The 15838-nt window shown below is 51.5% G+C and overlaps 8 protein-coding genes across 8 annotated transcripts; 4 read left to right on the top strand and 4 right to left on the bottom strand.

The window, feature by feature from the left end:
* Positions 1 to 104: 104 nt before the first annotated feature.
* On the bottom strand, positions 105 to 858 carry N7539_009148 (uncharacterized protein; the record flags this gene model as incomplete). The annotated part of the gene is made up of 4 exons (XM_056938743.1): positions 105 to 155; positions 232 to 433; positions 614 to 657; positions 721 to 858. 4 exons carry the CDS (start codon positions 856 to 858, stop codon positions 105 to 107), a joined length of 435 nt encoding a protein of 144 aa, XP_056786120.1.
* Positions 859 to 1578: 720 nt separating this feature from the next.
* Positions 1579 to 3399, top strand: erf2 (palmitoyltransferase ERF2; the record flags this gene model as incomplete). Its single annotated transcript, XM_056938742.1, has 1 exon — positions 1579 to 3399. The coding sequence occupies one exon, from the start codon at positions 1579 to 1581 to the stop codon at positions 3397 to 3399; it is 1821 nt and encodes a 606-aa protein (XP_056786119.1).
* Positions 3400 to 4555: 1156 nt separating this feature from the next.
* Positions 4556 to 5458, top strand: N7539_009146 (uncharacterized protein; the record flags this gene model as incomplete). The annotated part of the gene is made up of 1 exon (XM_056938741.1): positions 4556 to 5458. One exon carries the CDS (start codon positions 4556 to 4558, stop codon positions 5456 to 5458), a length of 903 nt encoding a protein of 300 aa, XP_056786118.1.
* A 110-nt stretch (positions 5459 to 5568) lies between these two features.
* Positions 5569 to 7210, top strand: N7539_009145 (uncharacterized protein; the record flags this gene model as incomplete). Its single annotated transcript, XM_056938740.1, has 3 exons — positions 5569 to 5692; positions 5760 to 6393; positions 6454 to 7210. 3 exons carry the CDS (start codon positions 5569 to 5571, stop codon positions 7208 to 7210), a joined length of 1515 nt encoding a protein of 504 aa, XP_056786117.1.
* A 452-nt stretch (positions 7211 to 7662) lies between these two features.
* Positions 7663 to 7943, bottom strand: N7539_009144 (uncharacterized protein; the record flags this gene model as incomplete). The annotated part of the gene is made up of 2 exons (XM_056938739.1): positions 7663 to 7772; positions 7862 to 7943. 2 exons carry the CDS (start codon positions 7941 to 7943, stop codon positions 7663 to 7665), a joined length of 192 nt encoding a protein of 63 aa, XP_056786116.1.
* Positions 7944 to 9298: 1355 nt separating this feature from the next.
* Positions 9299 to 11674, bottom strand: N7539_009143 (uncharacterized protein; the record flags this gene model as incomplete). The annotated part of the gene is made up of 2 exons (XM_056938738.1): positions 9299 to 11554; positions 11663 to 11674. The coding sequence occupies 2 exons, from the start codon at positions 11672 to 11674 to the stop codon at positions 9299 to 9301; spliced, it is 2268 nt and encodes a 755-aa protein (XP_056786115.1).
* Positions 11675 to 12151: 477 nt separating this feature from the next.
* Positions 12152 to 12892, bottom strand: N7539_009142 (LYR motif-containing protein; the record flags this gene model as incomplete). The annotated part of the gene is made up of 5 exons (XM_056938737.1): positions 12152 to 12161; positions 12220 to 12269; positions 12327 to 12389; positions 12554 to 12718; positions 12842 to 12892. 5 exons carry the CDS (start codon positions 12890 to 12892, stop codon positions 12152 to 12154), a joined length of 339 nt encoding a protein of 112 aa, XP_056786114.1.
* A 518-nt stretch (positions 12893 to 13410) lies between these two features.
* On the top strand, positions 13411 to 14338 carry N7539_009141 (uncharacterized protein; the record flags this gene model as incomplete). Its single annotated transcript, XM_056938736.1, has 3 exons — positions 13411 to 13593; positions 13659 to 13756; positions 13819 to 14338. The coding sequence occupies 3 exons, from the start codon at positions 13411 to 13413 to the stop codon at positions 14336 to 14338; spliced, it is 801 nt and encodes a 266-aa protein (XP_056786113.1).
* Between the last annotated feature and the right edge of the window lie 1500 nt (positions 14339 to 15838).

Here is a 15838-nt window from a genome sequence, read left to right as displayed (position 1 = left end):
CTCGCAACAACACGGTCGTCGCCGTCCTAGTGTACAGCAGTTGACTCCCACTCATGGATGAGTGGCCACATCCCTCGTCTTTTAACAGTCCTCGCAGAAGCTGTTTAGTAGTCCCACTCCTCCTTGCCGTACTTGTTGAACTTCTCGTGAAGATCCTGCGGAGTGAAAGTCAGCATACATTGACCCGAGATTGTCCATAATCACGTGGAAGGGGGTTGATGAGCGACGTACAGCGGGCAGGGCCACGTTGGGAACAATGACAGTGTTCATGGCACTGGGAGCAGCCTGGAGAGGCTGGTTCTTGTCACCGTGGGGGTGGTAGCGGTACTTGTAGACCTTTCCATCGTGAGACTCGGCATCCCAGGGCATAGCAGACTCGCCAATGCGAACGTTGCTCTCGGAGGTGACGGAGGTGGGCTTGCTGCCGAAGTACCTAAGATCGCAAAAAGACCGCCGGTCAGCTGTGTATCTTCTACTAGAGCCCCTAGAGTCTCTCGCCCGATAGGCAATAGCGATTGGTTTGCCCGGTATCGTTATAATCGAAAGTCGCAGTCGCTCATGGCAGTGCAGTGAGGGTCGGCGGAGGAGGGTACTGTGGGAGGGGCCTATTTACCAGCCAGCAAGCAGGAAAGCACCGGACATAACGCCGAGCAGAACCTGGTAGTCATAGATTAGCCTGCATGAGCGAGAAAGCGCTCAATGGTGACTAATTGTCCGTACATAGAGCTCAGGATCCCGCTTGGGGGCCTTGTCGAGGCTGGCCTCTGAAACCTTAGAGGCGAAGCGGCGGGGAGGAGCGCGGAGGATGGGCTGGCGGGCCAGAGCCCGGCGAGTAGCCATAGCAGCGATCGAAGACATGGTTATAGCAAGTTGTGTGTGGAGCTACAATTGACAGAGACCAAAACGCGGATGGTGGGTGAGAATCATGAGCATCGAATGATGTTGCCAGGTCATGTGACAAGCCCGGGGGCTACTGGTGGCTGACTCATCATCGCCCAGCCGTTCGCCGTTTCGAGCAATTTGCGGATGTGTGACGGAAGAGCCGAGCTTTCTGGACTTCGATTTTTGGTTCGCTGCAAACTCCCAAATTGCTCTACCTGGGACAGCTGCCAGCGGAGCGGTGGGTTGTGACGCAATTGTTTTTATTTTTCATTTTGGTATATCTCCATGACTCCCATTCTTTATTAGACGACAAACCGCTATTACTCAAGGTAAGACAATGGTCTCGGCACGTCTGCGTTCTCATCAGGGGCTTGGTCTGGGCCCCGGTTCTCCGAGCTCTAGACGTGTACGAGTCGGTTCGCTGCAACAACATAACGCAACAGCTCTGTGACTCAAGCTAAGACTGCCTCTAGAAGTCAGATAATTTTCGAATATTGGCCTCTACACACTTTGGAAACCTCCATTCGGAACTCATCGTCGCTCATTTATCTCCTCCTGCCTTGCTTCCTTCGGCCGATCTCATCTATTACTCTAGCTCGTCATCGTGATCTACGCGTCTCCCTTGTCACGCTCAATCTTCGAATCTGATATGCCTTGATCACACCAACCGGTACTCTCTTAATTCAACTCAATATCATGGCGAGCTCCGCGGCTCAGCCGAGCTCGCTCGATACCAATCAGCACCATGTTCTAGGGATTCCTCGGCCGCCCTCTGTCGGAGGGATCTCTTCTCGAGTGACAGACCTTGCCTCGGATGATGGCGATGCTGCACCCTCTTCCGTACTACCACCCTCCAGCCTCCAGCAGCGTAGTTCTGTTTCTCGCCGCGCTCCGCCCCCTGCTCGAAATTCGGTCACTTCAACGACTGGGTCGAGTCAGAGACCTGGAAGCTCAGCGAGCCGTCTGAGCCGGACGCACATCCCATCACTTACTGCGCAGGCATTTTTCCGACCAATGAGCTCGCAGCGCCTGCAAGCACATCGAGGCGGCCGGCCATTGACCATAGGAACAATATCTACAACGGATGGTTGGGCCGATGAACAAAGTCAGAATCGGCAAAGTTTTGTTTCGAATAGTTCACTGCAACATGGCTCGCAAGCTCAAACAGAGCTGGAAGTTCCACCATCGCGAGGCACCGACTTCACAGACCCGGTTATCATCGATCGAAACACATCGAACGCAAGTCCCACAGGCCGGACCACAATGCGCAGTTTAGGCGACAGTGTGAGGCTTCTGCGTGACCGAGACCATAACGACAGGCCACGACCGACTCCGTTAAATCGCAACACAAACCAGCTATCCAGTGACTCCCAAGATGTCCCTCCGAAGTCACCAATGTCTTTCCTCTCACTGCAAAATATTGGGGTCTCGCACAACAGCCATGATACTCGAGGTCATGATCGACTATCATCCGGGGGCTCATCCCCGGGTTCCATGGATACGAAAGCCAACCTTCCTCGAAACGACCTCGGCAAAAACTGGGAATACTTTGTGGGCAACACGCTGTTCTGTTTTGGTGGACGACTCATGAATTCGAGAGATAAGCCTATCAACATCGCCACAGGCATCCTTCAGATTATCCCAACGGCCTTGTTCTTCGGTTATTCAGCTCCCTGGTTGTGGCACAATATATCACCAGCTGTTCCCATTTTGTTCGCTTATGTCTTCTATATCTGTTTTTCTTCGTTCGTGCATGCGTCGGTTGTTGATCCCGGTATCATGCCACGAAACCTCCATTCCGTGCCTCAGTACTCTTCGAACGATCCGTTGACGGTGGGCCCCCCTTCCAACGACTGGGTCATGGTCAAGCTTGCAACTTCCGATGTCGCGGCCATGGACGTGCCTGTGAAATACTGCAAGACCTGTGCTATCTGGCGGCCTCCTCGCTGCTATCATTGCCGTGTATGTGATAACTGTGTGGAGACACTGGATCATCACTGCGTGTGGTTGAATAACTGCGTGGGCCGACGCAACTACCGTTACTTCTTTGCCTTTGTGAGCTCTTGCACCATTCTGTGTCTCTTTTTGATCGGGGCGAGCCTGGCGCATGTCTTGGTCTACATGAACCGGGAGGGAATCTCCTTTGGAGCTTCAATTTCCATTTGGCGTGTGCCATTTGCTATGGTCATCTACGGCATCATTGCGCTCCCATATCCGACATCTCTGTGGGCTTATCACCTGTTCCTTGTCGGACGCGGCGAGACCACTAGGGAGTATCTGAACTCTCACAAGTTTCAAAAACAAGACCGTCATCGACCTTTCACTCAAGGAAACGCGCTCACTAATTGGATTGCCGTCCTATGTCGGCCTCGACCCCCAACCTACATGCAGTTCAAGCGCCCTTACGAAGAAGGCGATCAGCGCTTCGCTACGCAAAAGCGCAAGTATCTTCCTCGTGATGTTGAGTTTCAGGCTGGGATTGAGATGCAAGACGTTGGCCCTCATCACCACGACTAATAATTCTTCATTTTGGAACACACAAAAATACTGGATATCCACACCCGTGGAAAGTCACCGGCTCCAGTTCAATCCCCTGCCCGTATGGCTGGCCAAGACGACGAAACGACCACTCTTTTTTATCCGATACTGCATCTTCTCTCCGTCGAACTTTGAGATCATCCTCGAAATCAATCCTCGCCTGTCCTTTTCAATTCCAATTTCTCATACCCTTCAAGCCAACTTTGCTTTCTTGCTTTGCCAGCGCCTTGTAGTATTACTCGATTTTTGATGATCACTTTTCTTTTCTCTTTTTTCTCCGATTTTTCTTGTCATCTACCTCTTTCCCCCTGTCTTTCTGACATTGCCCTCTAATCACTCCATCCTTTCACCACTTCCATTGAGTGATTCTCCAGATTTGTTTTCACTTTCACATTTCTGACAGTCCTCTCTTATATCACCCATGTGTCTCTCACATGCTATCCTTCCTAGCACTCTGTAATTCTATCGACAGCCTTACACGGGAGGTCCCTTTTCATAGCTTCGGCATCATACAGAATGTGTCAGTGCCAGAACTTCAATGTCTTGCAACCTCTCTCTCCTAACTTTAATGTCATCCCAATATCTTATAGTTTCGACTACCAAATTTCATACGTATGCACTCTCGCTGCGAAATCTTGAAACAGCTAAAAGTCTCCGAAGTCATAATGCTCGACCCTGAGAGTGCGAATGTATCACGCAAGCACATGACTTTGCCTCTGCGTATTTGAAGGTATCCTGCGGGGAAGGAGATGTAATCAGATGCAAATACAGGACCACACAAGTATCTTACGACAATCATTCCCTTCATCATAAGTGGAAGATTTTGTTCAGTTACATGATTGTTTGTCTACTCGTACAAGTTGACAAGCAGCTATTCAAGGCAACCGTGTTCACTAATATTCGCCTAGAGTGGCAGACAAGCCTTGGTGTTGCACGCGTCGGACATCCGCATCGCCCTAATTTGATAAGAGGCGCGCGGCTCCTCACCATTCTTCCAACTTCACCCACCCCCTGACACCCCGATTGAACTCTGCACTTTTCCCTCTTGCTCAGCGACAGCACATATTTGAAGCCAGAAACGCACTCCCGGTGTTGTGAGATTAGCCTGGTCACCTACCGGCGCTTCTCGCCTGAAATGGCGCGCTTGAATACCCAGGCGTCCGTGACCGAAACTCCCGCAATTGCCGATGAACCCTCCCACGACCAGCCCGATGACACGATCAGTCTCGATGTACCGGTACAGCTTTTGACGCCAGAAAACAGTCGCTCCGAAACTTCCAGCAATAATGAAGTTACGGTGCCTGAAGAGAAACCGGCGCCCCGCCGGAGATCTACACGTGTAACTCGCGCCTCGCTGCAGGCACCAGAGATTCCAGAAGCCACCACATCCCACATCGAAAATACAGCTGCGTCAAGCAGCCAGGCATATGTTGATAGTCTTGTCGAGTCAAAGCGAACGCGCTCGTCATTGCGCAACAGTATTGCTGTGATGGAACGTTCAAACGACATGGCGCCTTCTGTCGGTGATAACATGGTGGCCGACTACAACCCTCAAATACCCCATACACCTTGCTCGAACTCCTCGCAAGAACAGCACACCGACGATAATAAGCCTTCAACACAGCAGCGCACACTGCGCACACGCGTGACAAAGGTCCTTGCTGAGGTAGTGGAAACGCCCCAGTCCGAAACACCTATGCAGAACGACTCGCAAGGCTCGATGCGAAGATCAACACGCCTCAGTTTTGTGAGCAAACCGATAGACTTGCTGGAATGTACGAGTGCCTTGTTGGGTAAGCGCTCTCGGGAACTGAGCGAGAAGGTCAAAGAACCAAGCCGTCGCTCTAGTCTTCGTCCTCGCATCGCGGCTCCTCCTAAAGAGGAGTCGGCTGCGTCAATACCTGAGCCTTCTGCTTCTAAGAAACGCCGGGTTTCGGAGAGTGATATGTCCAAACTAGACGCTGCCGAAGACAAGGTTCCGTCAGAAGAGCCCGCCGCGCCTTCCCTCCACCTCGATACAAACCCAAGCGATGGTTGACTCATGGGCTGTACACTGGGCAGGAGCCTTCAAATTCACCTCCAAAACAGCGTCGCAGTAAAAATTCTTCAAAAACTACGACAACGCCTGCTCAGAGGCGTCTTCTCCCAATGCCAATGTTCGGTGGCTCTCGAATGATCGAAAATGGCAGAGACTATGTGCTACCATTTGATGTATTCTCTCCACTTCCACCGGGTCAGCCGAAACCTGATGAATGGCGCAAAACCAACAAAAGTGAGTTGTGATTGAGGAGTGAGGTGTATCTGAGGTGCACTAGGATAAGTTCTAATTTGAGTGATAGATGTTTTTGTTGGAGATGCAGCTAGTGAGTGGAAAGCAAACAAGAAGTTGGAATTGTCCACTTGCATGTGTGAAGAGGACACAGGCTGCGACGAGAACTGTCAAAACCGGTACATGTTCTATGAATGCGACAGCGGCAACTGTAGACTCGGCCCGGAATGTGGAAATCGCAACTTCAGCGAGCTCAAGCACAGGACAAAGGCCGGTGGCAAGTACAACATCGGCGTCGAGGTGATCAAGACCTCCGATCGTGGGTACGGTGTTCGGAGTAATAGGACTTTTGAGCCGAACCAAATCATCGTGGAGTACACCGGAGAAATCATCACGCAGTTTGAGTGTGAGAGGCGAATGCGAACGGTGTACAAAAAGAATGAGGTGGGCTTCCCTCTGCTCTTCCACTTTTCTTACGAATGCTTACCAAACTTTTCGCTTCAGTGCTACTACCTCATGTACTTTGATCAGAACATGATCATCGATGCTACCAGAGGATCAATCGCTCGCTTCGTGAACCATTCCTGTGAGCCAAACTGCCGCATGGAAAAGTGGACTGTTGCTGGTAAACCACGCATGGCTCTATTCGCGGGTGATCGTGGCATCATGACCGGTGAGGAACTGAGTTACGATTACAACTTTGAGTGAGTCTTTATGCCCATACCAGCAGTGAATTGATTGGTCATGGCTAACGAGATTATAAGTCCCTACTCGCTCAAGAATGTCCAGCAGTGTCGCTGCGGCTCAGAGAATTGCCGAGGCATCCTCGGACCTCGTCCAAAAGACAAAGACCAGCGAGCAAAAATGGAAGAAAAGGCACAGGCTGAGAAGGAGGTCAAGAAACCAGCAGGGAAGAAGCGCAAGCTGGCAGATGCCGAAAGCGCAGATTCGCAGAAAGGAAAGAAGCGCAAGATTCTCAACGCCAAATCGATCAAGGCTGGGGTCAAAAAGGTCGTAGCCAAAGCCACCGCACGCGGGAAGACGGGCTCCAAGAAAACAGTCAAGTCTGCGACAACAACGAAGTCGAAGGCCAAAAAGACCGTGACTTTGCCCAAGGTCAAGGTCGCATCCAGAGTCAAGGCTACTGTTGCGAATGCATCTCAATCAAAGGGAAAGGCCGCCAAGACAAAAGTAACTGCGGCCTCCTCTTCGAAAGGTTCATCGGTTCTCAAGCGCCCTTCCCTCGAGACCAAGAAGAAAATCCTGGCGCGAGCGAAGGGCACCGGTCGCGCTTCACCGAAGAAGTCGCCTGCAAAGATCAAGAAAGGCGACGCGAAATCACCTCGTAAGCCTGCTGGCAAAAAGGCGGCGGCAAAGAGTCCTGTGAAGCCTCGCGTGCCTCCTTCTAAGGTCAAGAAGAATGGCACTGGTTTTGGCACCAAAGCACAGCGTACCATAAAGGGCAGTGTGAAAAAGGCTACGAAGAGCGTGGTCCGCACTATCAAGGGAAAGTCCTCTTGAGGATGTTAGCAGGTGAATTTCATTAAGATGGCGATTCCGCTGCCTTGCCGATGTTAGTCTCAGGGTTGGTTTTGCCCTTGTGATCGCTCCTCAGGACGTGATGCTTCTTCGTCCTCGTGAAGACTCTTGTCCTCACATCTAATGGCTTACGTGGTCATCTGTTCTCCTTCCAAGCTCTGTATATCTCCCTCATTCCTTCCGGAGTTCTTGTCTATGTTCTAACGCGTCCCCGTGCACTTTTTTTTGGTCGGGTCTCTCATGACTTGTTGCTCACTTTGGTGTTCATCTAATTCCCCTTTTGGCATGTTGCTCTCGGCGTCTGGAATTTTGATTCTCATGGCTCTCCTCGCTTCGCTTCACTTGCGTCTCACTTTGGGTTCCTTCTTTGTCACATCACTCTAATTACTTCATGAATTTCATCTCATTCTACCATTTCAAGGCCTTTCATAGCTTCAATATTTCAGGACGGAAGTTACTGCGAGATTCGCCTCCTCCTCCTCCTCCTCCTCCTCCTCCTCCTCCTCCTCCTCCTCCTCCTGCTGCTGCGGCGGTAGTCCAGGTACTGCATCAATGTCTACCTAATGCTGCCAGCTTACCTTAAACACTTAATCGCCAGGTAGTATACAAACTATAAAGGCATTTAGCTCCTACCGGCGACCGGCGGAGTTGCAAACCCAATACTGATGATCAAGTTCATTTGCGCCCGACCAATAATGCACAGCTTGAAGGACATTCACCATGACATGAAGCGAGAGCTCGATTTGAGAATTCCATGTTATTGAAACCCTCAATATCGCCGATTGCTGGAAAAATGTCACTGTCAGAATAATGGATGCAAGCTGTATGTAACTATGTACTGATTATGTATGACGAAGCGATTGGTAGGTAAGGCTGCTGCAAAAGTGTGGCTCTTGTCTAGTGTGTGTTGTGTCTCTCCGTCCACTCGCGGTTCTTCTTCACGTCTGGCGGCTGGATTCGAGTACGAGAGTTCGGAGATGAAGCCTTCAACGTCCACGATCGCCAGGAGGATCTATGAGCATGTCTGTTAGGTGTAAGCAAGCAGCAGGGATTGGCTACCCGTGACAAATCTATCATGTTGACTAGGTAGTAGGTACTGCTGCCGCGTGCCAACTACCTGTTTGCGTGTTCAGGTAGCAATTGGTGGATTAACGCGACGGGCGCCTGGTTACCTAAGGTAGCCTTCCAATCTGAAGACGCAAGCATCTGTCCAGGAACATATGATGACCGTAGTGTCCTACCTAAGCTTGCTACTGTGTGAAATTGCGCTTAGCCAGGGGACAGATTTTGATTTCTGATCATGTATGCAGTGATCTTTAGGTAGGATATAGCCTCATGATAGATTGGAAATTGCGAGGATCGGCGTGTTACTCTCGGTTTACCTAAGCGGCGTGCCCATGCGAGGTGGATGAGGTCAGGAAGATCTCAAAATATACACCCCTTGGAGAAAGCTCCATGCGCGAATGGAATACCATTTTGATGCTACAGTAGATGCTATTTACATAAAGGTTACACCACATACCTAGGAAGTCTTGCTGGAATATATGTTAATCTGGAGTGACATGTATATATGAGAGAGCCTAAGGAATGTCAAGGAAACAAGCGAAACGAGGATCAATAAGAGAAGCAGGAGGAAATGCATAGTGAAAGATAAGGAAGAAAGCAAGATTGAAGGCTGCAGTCCGTAGGTCGATGGGCACTGAACAGCAGCACTGGGACAGCAAGCCAAAGCAAAGTCATATAGAAATTCAAGATTAGACAACCTTATGTCAACTCTGTCGACTGTTGAGTATGGCTTAGGTCAGTCATTAGGTGGTACAGGCCATCGTTACGACCTCTAGAAGGACACGAAGTTGTTGACATCAAAGTTACTAATATTCGAATGTATTTGCATGATGTTGTCGAGACTCCAATAATACGCCAGCTAATCCGCATATGAAAATGAAAGGTTTAAAAAGTACACCAGGGGCAGTGGAAGCCAGCATCTGGGCTGTGATCCACGAAGCTGGTGGTGTTCGTATACAAGCCTCAAGCATCAGTGCCAAAAGTCGAAAGGGTAACAACGATGGACTAGGCATCGGCGGCCGGTAGAGGGGCAGATTCTTCCTTTTCAGCAGCAGCTGGCTCCTCACCTGTACCAGCCGCGGTTGGAGTACCATCCGCTGGCGCTGGCGCCAGCGCCAGCGCCGGCGGAGAGGCAGGGGCTGGATCGAACTCTGGTACTGAGTTCTCGTCCACGTTTGGCTTTGCTTCTTGAAGAGGTTCTTCTGATTTGAAATCCGAGCCAGGTGCCGTGTCGGGGATAACAGGAATAGGGATTTCTGGGGCTTCGGTTGCGAACGCATCAGATCCTGCTGATGGCGCAGATTTTTGCTCATTCTGAGCGTCAGACTGAGGTTCGGAATGAGTTTCAGGAACGGGAGCAAGCTCAGAGATAGTCTCAACGGATGCAGCTGGCACCGACGAAGGCTGTGTGGGCGCGAGATCAGATGGAGCGGGCTCTTCTTCCTGAGTTGCATCGACCAACGTCACATCAGCAGATTGCGAGTGCACGACGGGAGCAGGATCCGGAGACTGTTTGGCTTCAGGGGATTCCTTGATCTCCGGGGTTGAAGCCAGGGCTGGCTCTACCTCAATTTGTTGCGAGACCTCCATCGTAGACTGTCCTGGCTCCTCATGCGCTGACTCGGGCTGAAGTGGCGAAGCTTCATGGGCTTGCCGCTCTGGCGCAGCCTCTGATTGCGAGGGAGTCTCTGAGTGCGTCTCTTCGAGCTTTGCAGGACTTACTGATGTGCGTATGGAGGCTTCAGCGTCTGCGGGCTGCGGTGTTGATTCTGGTTTGATCTCTGCCTGTGTCACTTCGGTGACTTCTGAGACTATTTTTTCCTCGGCCGAAGGCTTGGAAGCATTCGACACTGAAGGATTCGGCTGTTGCTGTGGAGTTGATTCTTTCACGAATGTGCCAACAGCCACGTCAACCTCAAGGGGAGCGGGAGGCGCTGAAGGAGAAATTCGGTCCAAAGCTTGGGTTCGAGGTTCCACGTCTTCTGTGGGAGGCTTGGGTGGCAAGGAGGAAGGAGCCGTTGGAAGATCATTTTGGTCTGCCTGAGCTGTTTCTGTTTGCACATCTTGCATCATGACTGGTTGCTCCTTGATTTCATCACCGCTCGCGACAGTTGGCTCTGGGCCAGGCGTTTCGGTGTCTGCCGTGGCATCCGTCATCTCAATATCGTTTGTTTGTTCCCTGGACACTGGCACAGACTGTTCAGCAATTGGAGCCTCTGCGCCAGTTGAGACTTGCGGTGTCTCTGGTGTCTTTGGATCAAGCATGGATCCATCTCCATCGTCACTCTCTTCGCCTTCATCGCCATCCTCATCCTCATCATGGACAGAAGGGTCGATTGACATGCGCGAAGTTTCTTCAGCCCCTTTGGTACCGTCATTTGTGGCGCCAGGTGGAGGAACGCCGTGTACGGTCGAAGCATCGGCGCCTTCACCTGGAGCAAACATGACCTTCTTCTTCCGGCCCTTACCAATGCCTCTACCCTTTCGCTTCGGAGGGGGAGGACGACGTTTTGGTGGAGTCATTACAGCGGCGGAGCCAGCCTCGGCCACAACCACACCTTCCGCATTGACGACACCAACTCCCTCTACAACAGTTCCTGGCGCAGGGGTTTCCGTGGTGACAACAACTGCGCTTTGCTCAGCGATAGTCTGAACATCGACTGTGATTTCGCCCTCTATGCGATGTCCCTCTGGAACCCACACCTCGTAGATAGAGATGTTGCCCGTATCGGGGTCTGTTCTCTTGATTTTCGTCTTTCTCATGGGACCTGGCACTGCACCGCCTTCTGCACTATTCCCATACAAAGAAGAAAGTCCAGGACGCCGCTTTGCAAGAAACTCCACTTCTGGGGGTTCCATATGCTTTGGAAGGGATGACCATTTGCGACTCGTAAAGCTGCGATCAGAAAGATGTACCGTCGCCACTTGCTCATCTCCTTCAGCGACCTCTGCTGTCTCGTTCTCGACCGATCGGTCGGTCGCACGGATGTGAATACAGCCAGCACGCGCGGCGCGCAAGAGCGCACGACTCATCGCGGGCAGAAGTTGGCTGTCTCGTGGCATTGGCAGTTCTGGGAGCGCGTTTTTCCCCCGAGGAGCGTCGGCTACCTCAGATTCGTCAACCTTAGGGGCTTGCGAGACATTATGAGGCTGGCGCGACCAGCGTCGAACTGGGAGGCCTTCGAAGACGTCGTGATCTATTTGGCCAGTGCGAGATCGGTTGGAGGTATCGAGGTGGCGCCCTGAGCGCGAGGCCCTGAACTGAGAAATATAGTTAGCATCGCCTTTTGAGGCTATCAATTGGACACTATCTCCACTCGCTCGAGCTGATTGTCTAGAGCTGCGGTGGATTTGGGATGGTGGACATACAGTGGATGGCATGGTAGGCGACCAAAAATTGTGGGAATTTCCCCAGATCCAACGCGAATCCTCTGGCCAAGCAACTGGAACAAATTCAGCACTTGCGCAATTCAACGAGTTGGCCGAGTTTGGTAAGGAGAGCTTCGTGTGGCTTCAGATGATGCCGAGCGCGTTACTTTGCGGACGCCGCTGGCTGGCCGGAACCCCATCGCCGTCAAGTCACGTGCCGAAGTTCACGGGGGCAAAGCACCGATTCATCAGAAGTCGTGCATGGAGTCAAGCCACGATGAAAACACTACAAGATGCACCGATTCCTAGAGCGGCATTTGCTATTTGATCATACTATAAATACAAAAACAGTAGACTGCGGCCGAACTCTCGGGACCTCTTGTCACGAGCTGTACGCTGAAAGTCATTGATCTGTTAGATCACTTGAGGAAGCATTGGTTGCTTATATCCCATTCCATCTCAATCCATTACAATAAACTGCCTGGGTATTTAGTCCCAGCTGTGTCATTGTTAGTAATTGATCGAAATTGATTGCACCCAATTGGAAGATGTCATACCCAGTGTCCTTCTGGCGAACGATGTCTCCATTGTTTCCTGTTTGCTCTCCCTGTAGTCTGTCAGATTTCCGTGGATGACTGCGGTCCAAAACAGTCGGTGAACGTACAGTCTTCTGTCCTTCCACAACCAGCTTATCCATCTGATAGAACTGGCTAATGACGGTTTGTCTCTGCAAAGAAGAGTATTAGTCAACAGTAACTGAAGAGAGACGATGCCGGAGCGAACTCGAAACAACGAAGATAGGGTTGGCCTCGCTGTTTTTACAAGTCGGATATGCGTCGAACTCGGCCAGCACAGTAGCCGACCATCACAAACAGTGAGAAATTCACTAACCTTCAGCAAGCGCAGGTTCTGCAGGCCATCTTGAATGAGTTCCTGTATCCGACGCTCCTCCGTTTCGGCCTTGTGCTCGCGGAATGAGTCCCGCGTCTTACGGCGGGCGTACTCGCGGAAGTTGTAGTTGGAGAACTGAGAGGACTGGCGCATCAAGGAACGGAACTAGAATGTAGAAGCATCAGCCGGTGGAACGTTTGTAGTCTCAATCTTTGAAGCTCATTTTGAAGCAAGACGATGATTGTGAGAGTGTCCCGATTCACAGCCGTCAAGACCACCTGTACATACCAAAGACCGGACCTGGAATGCCGTCTCGCGCTGCATGTTGGCGACGGACATTGTGGTCGACGCAATAAGTTGCAAGATAGGAGGCTGAGAAGATCAGATGGAGTGGTGTCTTCGAGAGTCGTGATCGAAATGTTGCCGGGTGGGTCACGGGTAGAGACGCTGTCCCCGGACGTGGCGATTCAAGATGCAGTCCGCTCAGCTGGGGCGTTCCCGATGACGAGGAAGCTTCACAACAATTCGAGTATAACGACTCGAGTATATACTCAGTTCGAGGCTCCGATGCACTTGAGTCGAAGTACCGAATGTGGCGCAGAATTTGGCAGAGTTGCGGTTCCCCGGATCGAAGTGCAAGGCGGGAAATTCTTTTGCGCTCGGAGACCTAATGACGGAGTTACCGGGGCCGAGCTTCTCCAAAATAAGTTGCCGTGCAGACTTGCGTTGGCTTTATCAATCAACAGCCGCGGAGCGCTGCTTCACAAGAACACAGTCAACACACTGAGTCGGTTCGCGAGCGCCCTGCACGCTTCTACACCAAGTCGCGTATTGCGTCTTCACTTTCTGTGGATCAAATGTCTGAAATACCAACCCCTCCACCTTCTCGTCCAGGATCGCAAGCTCCCGAAGCTGTGTCGAAGATCGACGAAGCACCCGCGGAGTTACGGCAATCCCTAGATCTTCTGCTGGAGAACTACTTGCTTCTGCTGGATCGGCAGCAAGCACTGCAGTCAGGCTTATCGAAGACTCTAGCATCAGTAAGATGTTTTCGGCTCTGGAATCAGCAGCTCCAGGTCGAGGTGGCGCTAACTTGGTTGACTAGGGGTTTCTCTCGCTCGCTCACGCAAACTACACATGCCCGCCGGGGCGTCGATATGGGGCGGATTATTACGATGAGCGGATGAAGGCGACGCGGAAAATGTGAGCCGGCGAGAGCTGTCTTTTCCGAGTGCAGAACACGCTGACTTATCCCATCTCACCAGATCTATTCACCGCAAGCCTGTTCACCCGGACGCTGACGCTTCACGAACGGAGGCAAAGCTCACTGGCAATTCGATTGTCAAAAACACCGACTATACGTTCCAGATCGAGGAGGCGAAGGGGCAGGAGGTTGAAGGATCTGCTGATAACTCAGACGCACCTGAGGAAGTCTCAAGCAAAACAACTGAGGCCCAGACCAACGCGGACAAGTCCTCCACAACGGAAAGCCCGAGTGTATCACAAGGATCGTCAGGCGAGGACTCGCCTGCAGACGGTCCTACAGAGAGTGCAGCGAACCCTATTCGCAAAAAGGTTCGCTCCGACAACCCGCTTCACTGGTATGGGATTCTTGTGCCATCCTCGCTTCGCTCCGCTCAGAGGTCGTTCATGGAGGTCATAGAGACTCGGGTACCCGATTTGGCTGGAACGATTGTGCAGATGCGTGATCTTGAGGTAAAGATTTACGAAACCCGCGCGAAGCTCGGCATCGATACTGGGAGGGTCACGACGAAGGAGCAGTAGTACAATTCCAGTGGCGGGCTTTGCAGCTGGATGCTATTGTCTTGAAACAGTCACATAAGCCTTCGAGTCTGCAGTAGTGGCGTTTGAGCCATGTTTTATCAGCCAATGTCATGACCCGAGAGACCAGGGAGAAGACTTTGGTCAACGCGTCACTACCACCTGGGCGCTATACCGGCATGCGATTGGTGTCGTATGGCATATGCATCGATGATGCTGTTCCGGTCAAGCCATGTGCATCATCCCACAGTCCTTCGAGCCTCAGACCGTTGATACTCATCCAAAGTACCGATCCATAAGCAATACCGTGGACGGGGACGTAACATGAGTCATTCTGTGCCTATACTGTGCCAAGGCAAGCATGCCTCTTTGCGCATGAGGTGACCTCCTCAGAGTATACAGATACGCAATGATTACACGAGCAAATTGACGTGCATGAGTACTCCTGTTCTTTGCTCCGGTATCCGAAGCAATAATTTCATTCGAGTTCGACTATCAACGCAGATAGACCTTCTAAGTTCTGGGTGACACCCAGGTGTATGCCCAGGCCGAGGCCTCACAGTTGTAGAAGGACACAATCAGGGGACTATGACGAGACGCTCTATAAAAAGAAAACAGGCCCCAATGAGACCTGCCCGAATTCTGTCTATCTCCCCACTTCCCTTCATCCTCTACCCGAAGTTGATCCACGAAGGATGCTGTCCAGTCTCAGGGTGAGATGATTTCCATATTTCCGGTGAGCCACGGAAAAGATTTTCCCCTCGACAGGCTCTGATGGCAATGTGAAGGAGGGCGGGTGTTTCATGTGGTGGAAAATTCAAGACACGGAGAAACATTACCCTGGCTCGACTGGAAGAATTGAGCCGGGTCATAGTCCGTGAGCAGACTGCGTCCGTTTGGCTGTGCGCTGGTTGAATGTTTGACACCACCGCGTCGCAAGATGCGTCCTACTCTCGGAATACTGGAGGCGCAAGGGACATGACGTTTGATCGTGACTCGTCCCAATCGAGGTCCTATGTTCTCTTACGTATGTCTCTTTGGAATTTACTGTAAGTGCACCTTTGCGATCCAGTCTGCCCTTGGAGCGAAATAAGGCGGGTCACTGCGGTGCTATGTTTTCAAAGTGATGATAGGCCATGTCGATCTCACCTAGACCGTGTAATGTGTATTAGTGCGTCACTGGCAACTGCACATCGTGCACCGTTTCGCATAAAGTCCTTCGACCGTCGAGATTTTTTTCCTCCTGCGGCTCCACAGGATGTTCCTGTGGTAGATGCACGCTTTGAGTCAATTAGACTCGACCGCAGTGTGTCGATCGCCGATGAGCTACCGGACAAGTCTTGAAGTCACCGTATGATCATGTTTTCTATCTCTGCCAGAGTTGACGACATGTCAATGCATGTCCAGATCCGACCCACAGGTCTCATTCTTATCGAGAGGAGGGCGAATCCATGCATGATGATATATGGCGCCGGAGGCCCAATATCGAACCCCAGCCAATCA

Source organism: Penicillium diatomitis, assembly GCF_028827545.1.
Source record: "Penicillium diatomitis strain IBT 30728 chromosome Unknown utg000015l_segment0_segment0, whole genome shotgun sequence".
Lineage (NCBI taxonomy): Eukaryota > Fungi > Ascomycota > Eurotiomycetes > Eurotiales > Aspergillaceae > Penicillium > Penicillium diatomitis.
This window is presented reverse-complemented; position numbering and strand designations above follow the sequence as displayed.